Source organism: Chelmon rostratus, chromosome 6 (genome assembly GCF_017976325.1).
Source record: "Chelmon rostratus isolate fCheRos1 chromosome 6, fCheRos1.pri, whole genome shotgun sequence".
NCBI classification, from domain to species: domain Eukaryota; kingdom Metazoa; phylum Chordata; class Actinopteri; order Chaetodontiformes; family Chaetodontidae; genus Chelmon; species Chelmon rostratus.
This window is the reverse complement of record NC_055663.1, coordinates 24927430-24938479: the sequence shown is the minus strand read 5'-3', so window position 1 is coordinate 24938479 and position 11050 is coordinate 24927430. Positions and strand designations below refer to the sequence as shown.

At 45.1% G+C, this 11050-nt stretch overlaps 1 protein-coding gene and 1 pseudogene across 11 annotated transcripts in view; one reads left to right on the top strand and one right to left on the bottom strand.

The window, feature by feature from the left end:
- Positions 1-3361: 3361 nt before the first annotated feature.
- Positions 3362-9961, top strand: LOC121608560 (annotated as a pseudogene).
- The window catches only part of LOC121608557 (pleckstrin homology domain-containing family A member 7-like), a 133189-nt gene continuing 131362 nt past the window's right edge, over positions 9224-11050 (bottom strand). For 6 of the 11 annotated variants that reach the window (XM_041939877.1, XM_041939881.1, XM_041939878.1 and 3 more), the window contains one exon: positions 9226-10325. In XM_041939877.1, the coding sequence (XP_041795811.1) occupies positions 10241-10325 (85 nt within the window). In that variant the 3' untranslated portion in view covers positions 9226-10240. Of the gene's footprint in view, positions 10326-11050 lie in introns of all 11 variants that reach the window. The other 5 variants (XM_041939885.1, XM_041939882.1, XM_041939884.1 and 2 more) reach the window with 5 other exon arrangements.

Below are 11050 nucleotides of genomic sequence, written 5' to 3'. Positions count from 1 at the left end.
TCCAAAACTTAATTTTTGCCACTCAAAATGCTTTTCAGTATCTTGTGTGGCCCCCACGAGCTTGTATGCATGCTTGACAACGTCGCGGCATGCTCCTAATGAGACGACGGATGGCGTCTTGTGGCATTTCCTCCCAGATCTGTGTGAGGGCATCCCTGAGCTGTTGTACAGTCTGAGGAGCAACCTGGCGGCGCCTAATGGACCGAAACATAATGTCCCAGAGATGTTCTATTGGGTTTAAGTCAGGGGATCGTGAAGGCCATTCAATTGTTTCAATTCCTTCATCCTCCAGGTACTGCCTGCATACTCTTGCCACGTGAGGCCGGGCATTGTCGTGCATTAGGAGGAAACCAGGACCTACTGCACCAGCGTAGGGTCTGACAATGGGTTCAAGGATTTCATCTCGATACCTTATGGCAGTCAGAGCACCATTTCCTAGGCAGTAGAGGTCTGTGCGTCCCTCCATGGATATGCCTCCCCAGACCATCACTGACCCACCACCAAACCTGTCATGTTGAACGACGTTGCAGTCAGCATAGCGTTCTCCTTGTCTTCTCCAGACTCTTTCAAGTCTATCACAGGTGCTCAGGGTGAACCTGCTCTCGTCTGTGAAAAGTACAGGGCGCTAGTGGCGGACTTGCCAATTCTGGTGTTCTTGAGCAAATGCCAGTCGAGCTCCACGGTGCTGGGCAGTGAGCACAGGGCCCACTACAGGACGTCGGGCCCTCAGGCCACCTTCATGAAGTCTGCTCCTGATTGTTTGGGTAGAGACATTCACACCAGTGGCCCTCTGGAGGTCATTCTGTAGGGCACGAGCAGTGCTCAGCCTGTTCCGCCTTGCACAAAGGAGCAGGTATCGGTCCTGCTGAGGGGTTGAGGACCTTCTACGGCCCTGTCCAGCTCTCCGAGAATAACCACCAGTCTCCTGAAATCTCCTCCATGTTCTGGAGATTGTGCTGGGAGACACATTAAACCTTCTTGCTGCAGCACGGGTGGATGTGCCATCCTGGAGAAGTTGGACAACCTGTGCAACTTCTGTAGGGTTAAGGAATCGCCTCATACTGCCAGTAGGGATATTTACGCAAGCCAAAATCAGCACGAGTGGAAAACCAGCCGAAAAAGATGAAGAGGGAGAAACTTGAAATGACCTCCACATGTAAAACCAGTCCTGTTTTGAGGGTTTTCTAATTGTTGCCACTGAAGTGCACCTGTTGTTTATTCCATGAACACCAATACAGCTGAAATTGATTAACGAGGCCCTCAGCTGCTTAACCAACCAGAAAATTATCAGACAGGTTTAATTCAATTCATGCCAGGGCCAATGAAAAAGGTGTTCCTTTAATTTTTGTGAGCAGTGTATTATTATACATTAAAATATTTGATTGTTCAAACTGATCATTAATGTGTAAGCACACTTTTCCTGTTGCAGCTGCTGGAGGTGCAGCTAGTTTTAAAACTACATTTGCAGTATATACAGTCAGCTGGTTGAGTCCAGTGGTTCCCAGTCTGTGGCTCATGGTCCTCCAAAGGGTCACAAGGTAAATCCGTGAGGGTCCTGTGATGTTAAATGTGAGAGGAAATAAGGATGATACAGAAATTTGTCTTCACATTTCATACTTTTCTGTAATCTTTACTTTTGTTGTGTAATAATGGACGTTTTTTTTTTTTTGTTTTACCACTTTTAACCTCAGATAGTTATTTAAATGAAACCATTTGAGCAGTTTGGACTGCAAATGTCTCTGAACTGCTAATATAATCATCTGAAACAAAACAATAAACCCCAGTCCATCCTTCCTGGAAGTCTTTCATCCTGCAACGAATGGCTGCAATTCAGACGAGCCTGACTGAACGTTACATTCTCCAAAGAGCAACAATACAAGAACATGAGGATCCGTCATGTTTCAATTAAGTAAGGGATAATGTATAGTGAGCAGGAACCATAGGAACCTGCCCACTATACATTATCCCGCTTAGAACACGGCTTACTACTAAAGTACCCAATAGAGTGACACAAAACAGTGACTAAAACATATTTTGTTTATTTAAAATGAGCCTACTCTCGTCTGTCACCGCTCACTCACTGAAAGTAAACACGTACGTTGCGTAGCAACCGTCTCTCTCTGTGCGCGTGTGTGCGTGTGCCTGCCTGCTCCCAGCACGCTCCTCGTGACGTGCAGCACGTGTGTAATTAGGTCTCAGGTGTGGGAAGTTCGTGTCACCGCTCGCCTGCATTTTTTCCAGGTGACCGCAGACGCGCAGAACGAGCGTCGGAGAGCGCGCGGCAGCAGCGCTGGTCGGACGGTGTGACAGCAGGGAGGCATCTGGTTCCAGGTGCGGGTGGACAGCGCGATTCAGGCGTAAGACGTGCTTACCTGCGGGGGAAATAGGTCGCCACCCGCCAGAGAGACATGTGAAGACGCACGGTGCGAGGGAAGGGAAGTTGGAAGGGTGGGGACGCGCTCCACCCTTCCTCCATAGCATCTGCTGAACGGGACATCACCAGTTAACCCGCTGTGGCCAAATTGTTTTATTGTAGCTTTTATCAAAAAAAAAAAAAAAAAAAAAAAAAAAAAAAAAAAGGGAAGCAACGACTTGGTTATCAGTTGGGATGTGGACAATTGCAGTAATTCTTGTACTGGACTTATGTTTTAATTTGCAGTGTTTCATTTTTTTAATGGAATGATTTGTTTTAATACATTTCCTCTTGTGTTGAATTCTTACTTTTCTGTGCTTGTTTTATTAGTTTTCCCCACCCAAGAAATTATTGTTCTGATCTGTTGTTGGCCTCCTTGATATCTGCTGTGACTCTTTTTAAAGTTATTGGCCCTGGAGGAGGATTCACTTTGGACACGCGTGGACAGACTGGACTCTCATTAAGACCAATCCCCCTAGAGTTTTTATTTTCTTTTTTAAGACGTTTGTAATAAATACTTTTATACCAAATTTCCTCTCCTGGTATTTGGTGTTTCTGCTCCTCAACAGAAACCTGAAATGTGTCTCATTGAACAAGGACAGAGGACACAGCGAGGCTGATGAAGTGTAGGTCAGAAAATGACCACCTGTTCGCCTGGAAGAAGCATCCAGCCAAGAATGAACTCATTAATTCTCATGTGCGTTTATAAAAAGTGTAAAGCGGAGTATTGGGGGCGGGGGGTGAATATAACGGTCGATGCAGCAGATCCAGCTGTGTCATCAGAAACAGACGTGGCTTCAGAGGAAAGGACGTCTCAATTCTCTTCAAACATGTTTCCTCGTTTCTTCTCTCTTTGCGCGCTCTCCTTGCGTCCTTCCGTGCACCCCCCCCCCCCCCCCCCCCCCCCCCCCCCAGTGGGAGGGACTAAAACGCAAGTGAGGGGAAAGGTGGATGCAATTAAAGGAAACGAGATGTCTCGTCAGCAGAGACGCAGCTGCAGATTTCCAGGAAATGACAACAGGAGAGAAAAGTCACCGCCGAAGAGACGCAGCAGGTGAGACGCGCTTCACGTTTTTACGTTCAAAAACGCATCAACCAGATGACTGCATGTTGACTGATGGAGGTTTGAAGTAGTTCGCTGTGTAGATCTGGATCCCGACTGCGGTCACTGCAAAAGCGGAACAGAGGGTCCCGTCTTTCTACTACGTTTAGCAGCGAAGTTAGTAGCAGGCAGTGATGTGCATCCTCTTCTAAATATTCAAAACAAGCATCAGTTCAATAAGTCAGATCACATTGACTTCATATGCTCTTCACTGAGATTTAAAAGCAGCATGAAAAGAAAGTGAAAGTCACGTTTCTCTGCTGACATAAGCTCACTGGAGATAAAAATGAAATGTTAACATTTTGGATGAAATCAAAATCTCATTTTTGGGTTTTGTGTTTCATGGTGTGGATTTACTGAACATCACATCTGCTCCTGCCTGCATGTCCCGAGTCTATCTGCATCACTGTACAAATATAACTTGTCTTTGCCAGGAAGAAAGTGAAAGTATCCCCCAACATGGCTGCTGCTGAAGACAGTGTAACGTATCCTGCTGAGCCACAGCTGACTTCCACGTCCTGTGTGCCTTTGAGAAGTGATGCCTCCATGGCGGCTGGTCATGACTTCACCAAAGCAGTAGCTGATAGGTAGGCCTGCATCTGTGTCTGATGGCAACACTTTGGCTCCAAGCTGACCAGACTGCCCTAAACATCGATGCACACATTTATTGTCTAATGAGAATAAAACCAGCTGACTTTGACTTTCTGCCTCATTAGCTCCGTTAATTCTGAGGAATCAAACTTGCCTTCATCATCCTGCTTGTCCATGAAAAGTGTCGCCTCCATGAAGGTTCGTCATGACTTCACCAAGGCCGCGGCTCATAGGTAGGTCTCCACAGAGTCTGAGTGAGTCTTTAAATATGGTAGCTGCTGTATCCGATGTAGCCGATGGTGGAATCTCTCCAACACTTGACTAGATTACCATGAAAATTGATGCAGGTATTACTGGTGTAATGAGTATAATAATGATTAACTCAATTTGTGTAGCTCAAAGTTCTTAGTCTGACACCCACTGACTTTGACTTATTCTTTCTGTCTCATCAGGTCTGTTGATTTTGAGAAATCAAACTTGCCTCCATCATCCTGCTTGTCCATGAAAAGTGTCGCCTCCATGAAGGTTCGTCATGACTTCACCAAGGAAGATGCAGAGAGGTGCGTAAAGACTTACTTACCTGCGTATTTTGACTCTATAAGTTGGAAGCTGTGTAACTCTAGAGGCTGAAATGTTGCTCAGTCTGCCACTTTGGTCCAGAGTGAAATATCAATATCAACATTATTCTCAATATTTATTTCAAGAGACCAGCATGACCTTTCAGAATCGACGGAGATGGATGGAAATGCCATATTTAAGGTAGGTCACGATGCCCCTATTGCCTGCACTGAAGCCATGATGGCTAAAATGCAGCAGGCACATGGCACCTTCACCTGTATTTTCCTCTTTCCTCTTCCTCCATTGCAGCTGGTGGAATTACGCGCCAGGAACGTTTTGCTGAGCGAGCTGAAAAGGTTTGAAAGGATGCTCTTTCCACACCTGACACTATCATCTGAGACTGCCGAGCAGGGTGAGGACAGTTCGGCTCGTGAAGATAAAAAGCCAGACGACAGTGCCAGTGATGGCGCTCTGAAGATTACACTGCATGTCTTAAAGGAAATGGGCCAAAGGAAGCTTGCCAGCGAACTGGAGAAACGTAAGTACCATGAGGAGGAACAAGCACTGTGTGTAATATATGGGTGTACAGCAAATAATGCACCAAAATGATTTTCTGTTTTTTCTTTTCTTTGTCCAACCAGAGATGTATGGTGAGCTTGACGTCTGCCAGCGCAAACTCAGGCAGAAATTGAAAAAGTTTGAATACATTTATGAGGGAGTAGCACAGCACGGGAACCAGACGCTTCTCAGCAAGGTGTACACCGAACTCTACGTCACAGAGGGAGGCAGCGGAGGTGTTAATAATGAACACGAGGTGAGGCAGATTGAGGCTGCAACCAGGAGACGGGCAGCAGAAGACAAGCCCATCAAATGTGAAGACATCTTCAAACCCCTGCTCGGACAAGACAGGTTCATCAGAACTGTGCTGACGAAAGGGATTTCTGGCATTGGGAAAACTATCTCCGTGCATAAGTTTAATGTGGAGTGGGCAGAGGGAAGGGTGAACCAGGATATCCAACTTCTGATTAATCTTCCGTTTCGGGAGCTGAATCTGATGAAGGAGAGACGCTGACGCAGCTTCTTCATCATTTCCTCGCAGAGGCAGAAGAATCAGGCATTTCAAATTTCGGCAAATACAAGCTCGTGCTGATATTTGATGGGCTGGATGAGTGCCGGCTTCCCCTGGACTTCGACCACAACGAGCCCTGCTGCAGTGCCTCGGAGCCATCTTCGGTGGATGTGCTGCTGACAAATCTGATCAAGGGGAACCTGCTGAGGTCTGCACACATCTGGATGACCTCCAGGCCTGCAGCTGCGGGTCGCATTCCAGGCGACCTTGTTGACCGCGTGACAGAGATACGCGGCTTCAACAACCCCCAGAAGGACGAGTACTTCATGAAAAAAATCCCTGATCCAAACATGGCCAGCAAGGTCATCTCACACATTAAGTCAACCAGGAGCCTCCACATCATGTGTCACATACCAGTGTTCAGCTGGATATCTGCCACCGTCCTGCAGAGGATTTTAGAAGAAGCAGAAAGCAAGAGGACGGAGGAGGATGGGGCAAGGAGAGAAATGCCGAGGACCCTGACGCAAATGTACACACATTTCCTCGTATGCAACTCGGCGATCAAAACTCAGAAGTATTCAGCAGGACAGGAGGCTGAAGCGCAGCCCCGGGTCAGACTGGATGAAGAGACGATCTTGAAGCTGGGGAAACTGGCCTTTGAGCACCTGACGAAAGGCAACATGATCTTCTATGAGCATGAGCTGGATGAGTACAGCATCAACATTAATGACGCTGCGGTGTGTTCGGGAGTGTTCACGCAGATCTCGGAGAACGATTTCGGATTGGAGAAGGTCTACTGCTTTGTGCATCTCAGCATACAAGAGTTTTTTGCCGCAATATACATTTTCCACACATTCACCTGCTTCAGCAAGAACTTGCTGGGAACAGAAGAAACCACCACGGTCCAGGAGGCTCACAGTGACTTGACCAGCCTTCTCCAGAGTGCAGTGGACAAGGCTTTGCGGAGCGAGACCGGGGAACTCGATCTTTTTCTCCGCTCCCTTCTCGGCCTCTCGCAGACAACCAACCTGTCTTTGTTGAAGAGCGTTCTGACCACAGTGGGGAGCAGCTCGCCAGGAAGTGAGGGAATCATTGATTACATCAAGGAGAAGATCAGAGAAGATCCCTCGCCGGAAAGATGCATCAATCTCTTCCACTGCCTCAGTGAGCTGAATGACCAGTCTCTGCTGGAGGAAATCCAGAACTCCCTGAGCTCCGGTAGCTTGTCAGAGACCGAACTGTCTCCTTCACAGTGGTCTGCTCTGGTCTTTGTGTTGATGACCGCAAAGGGGGAGCTGAATGAGTTTGACCTGAGGAAATATTCAAGATCGGAGGAAGGTCTTCTGAGGCTGCTTCCAGTGATCAAAGAATCCAGAGTAGCCTTGTGAGTAAAGAAAAGCATCCTCTGCACAGGTCATAATCTGTATATGTTATTTATTCTGATTGGTTTCTATATTTAAATTATTCACTCATTCTGCATTGGTCACATATCTTGTAGGCGATTGTCTCATTTCTTTACGGTCTGAAAATTCAACCTTCAATCATTTATGTTCATATTTGTTTCAATTGTTTTTCATTTCAAAGGCTCAATGAATGCAACCTCACAGTGTGCTGCTGTAAAGTGCTTGGAGCAGTTCTAAGCAATTCATGTCTGAAAGAGCTCGACCTGAGTGATAATGATCTGCAGGACGCCGGAGTAGAGCTGCTGTCTGCTGGACTGGCAAGTCCACAATGTCAGCTGGAAAAACTGAGGTTTGTGCTCAGTGCTGCAGCACATATCTGATAAATCAAACTGAACGTAAGAGCAGTCCTCTTCTATGTTTGCTGAATGAAATTTAGTACTCCATCCTGTGAATTACATTTGTTTTCAGGCTGCCATTTTGTGGAATCACAGAGATTGGCTGTGGCTTTTTGGCTAAAGCTCTGAGGTCCAACCCCACCCACCTGAAGGAGCTGGATCTGAGTTACAATCATCCAGGGCAAGTGGGGTTCGAGCTGCTGTCCCATGTGCAGAGGGACATTTCACACCTCACTGTCAGGTATGGCTTTGACTCAAATGTCTCATTTTCATTTTCAATTCAGCAGACTTTTTACATTTCAAATGTCAACTCTTTGATTTTTCCCAGCTTGGAGGGCAATGCAGAGTGCTACTTAAAATCAGCTCTGAAGAAATGTAAGTTGTTTTTACAAATTAAACGAATGAAATATACGAGTATCTGGCTTGAATATTGGGCAAAACTGAAAATGTCACAGAAAATGTTCATGTTCATATTTAATGTAATTTCCTGTTTGTGCTTCATCAGATGCATGTGAGCTGACTATGGACCTGAATACCGCCCACTCACACCTGATTTTTTCTGAAGACAACAAGAAGATGACGCGAATGGAAACAGCTCAGCCGTATCCTGACAGCCCAGAGAGGTTTACAGACTGGGGTCAGGTGCTTTGTAAAGAGGGTCTGTCTGATCGTTCTTACTGGGAGGCGGAGTGGACCGAGGAATGGACTGGTATAGGAGTGGCTTATAAAGGAATCAGCAGGAAGGCAAAAGGTAATGACTCTGTCCTTGGCTACAACCGTCAGTCCTGGAGTCTCCGCTACTGCCAAGGCAAATACACCGCCTGGTACAATAAGAACGGCGAAAACATATCTGTGCCCTACTTCAACTCCAAGAGGGTCGGGGTGTTCTTAGACTGGTCGGCTGGCGTTCTGTCCTTCTACGCCGTATCATCGAACACCATGACTCACCTGCATACGTTCCACACTGAGTTCTCTGAGCCGCTGTATCCAGGCTTCAGGCTGGGGTTTGCCAATTCTTCACTGAGTCTGTGCCAGTCGGAAGATCCTTAAGTGCCCTTAAATATTCACTGTGCATGTTCGTAAACATGTACAGTGAATACATTTAGAGTGAAAAATATTTTAATTATGCAAATATTATAGGGAACTTGCAGTTTCCTGTCAAGTTAGTTTTCTAGCAGAACCCTCTCTGGGTCACACTGTAGATTTTGTGGAAAACCCCTTACTTAAAAAGGGATATTTTAGGCTTTAGCTCTGCTCTAGCAAGCACCATTTGTTAGCGCTGACAGCTCCTCTGGGATATCGAAGCACTTCACGCTGTCCCTAAGAGGTGGGCAGAAACCTGTCTGAAACCTGGTGGCAGTATTTTACTCCTCACACTTTCCAAGAAATGTGTTGGTGAAACTGAGGATAGTGTGACAAGCACTACAGTGCACAGTCATACGCATCCACAGAATTACTACTGATGATGTTGGGATCCAGAGTAGCATGTCAGAGTGGCTGCATAAAAGGCATCACATCCAAACAAAGAGTCTATTTTACAGTATATTTAGTCTCCAAGTATTATGCGTTATGTATTTACCATGTGTTCTTTAATATGCATCATATACTCATGTTTTTACATTTTTTTCTATTTGTTAACACTCTTATGTACAACGTTTATTCTGCTGTAAGGTTTATACAAAGTGCACCAACTGTGCAAACTGTGAGGCCGAGATTAGATTAAAGCAGTGCTTCTCAAAAAGTGGGGCGCGCCCCCCGGTGCGATGCCAGGGGGGGCGCGTGTGACCTCGGGTAACATGCTTTTTTGTACAAGAATACAGTGTAATTGCACATCCACTATAGTAGGTGGCAGTGGCGCGCTCATTGTCAGAGTGTGCGCAAGGAGTATTAGCTCTATTGTGTACGGTTGGTTTTTGTTTTTCACGGACATGCGCACACACAGATCAGAGCAGGAGGTACAGAAAATAATTGAGAAGCACTGGATTTAAGTTTTTGGAGAAAAACAAGTGAGCGGACCTCGTGTCGGGAATCTTTTGTCAAACGCTGTTTATTGTTTTGCTTATTGTTCTAGCAGTTGGAACACGTTCCCCCGTCTTTTATCTGTACAGGAAGGTGATACAGAGCAACATAAAAAGACAACACATCAGTTTCAACATTCAAAAAAGGCTGTGACAGAAATGTTTGTATGAGTGTGTCACTGTGACAAAACAGACCAAAACATATGACGGAAACAGACACCAAATAATTAACTTGTTTAATACTTATTATCTGTAATGAAGTGCCTTTTTTCATGTTTTAATTATTATTCATATGATGTTCTAATGCATTTGAGTTGATTGACAGGACCTTGATCATTGGCTGACAGTGCTGAAGGTAGAAGAGGTCGAACAAGCCAAAACATTTAATAAATAAATGATTCATGCCAAAACTTTCCCGCTCTAATCGAAGCATGTCGGCTTTTATTCCACTCTTCTTTTATTCACTCGTAAAATACAGACCAAACTGCAAAGCAGGTAATTGCAGATTTTTAAAAACAGCAATTCACTCGTGTTATAAATTATTGGTACTTAATTGTGCAATGTGAGCGCCGAAGCAAGAAAACTTCTATTTCAAAACTACGAATCAAAACTCTGTGAGAAACATGTTCTCACTCATAAAAAAGAGACTTGTTATAAGTGAATTAATTAGTTGGCAACTGCTGAGAAATGATTAGATCCTCCCACTCAGCGAAGAATCCTCCTCTGTGCTGATGTGCTGGTCGTCCCTGTGGGTCAGTGCTCTGCAGCAGCTTTGGCTGAGGACAAGAAAACAGGGAAGACTTCAGTGCTTCTTCTGCACTCTTAACTTTAATTTAAAAGGATGCATATGCAAATTAAAGACTTCGATTTCACATGGACAAAAATGAGCTTTATAACAGTTTATAGTTTGGCAAATCTGAAACCCAAAGGAGGCCTGGCTCAAGTATTATTTGCAGTTCAAACTGACAGTAAAACAAAGAGGAAGAAGTCATTTTTCTGTGTTTTACTTCACAGGAGCCACACTAACCACAGTGAACAGCATGAATGTCATCAGTCCTGCCAGAGTTCAGTCAAGAATTGATTTTTCACATTTACATAGAAAACACACACCAAAACACAAGGAAGTCCGCCACATTTCACCAAAGCTGCCCGTTACGACACCTGAGCTACAACCGACCAAAACAACAGCTGAGAGGAAAAGCTGAAGCTCAAAAAACAAAGACAACAGGTCAGCGCACAGATTTGTTTCAGACAAACGGAGAAGAAATCCCAAAACCAAACCACAAAATGTTCAGAGAAGAGCAAAAAATGTTATTTTTAAGTGGAAATGTTATTGTTCTCATTTATTTTTCCTGTTCCAAACTCAGATCACATGACCAAGCTCCAATATCTGACTAACTAGCTTGCAACAGAAAAGCTTCACCTCACAGATGTTGCACATCACGAGCAGATTTTAAAAGAACCCAAGTGAACATTTTGTCGTGGTTTGAGTCTCTTTTGC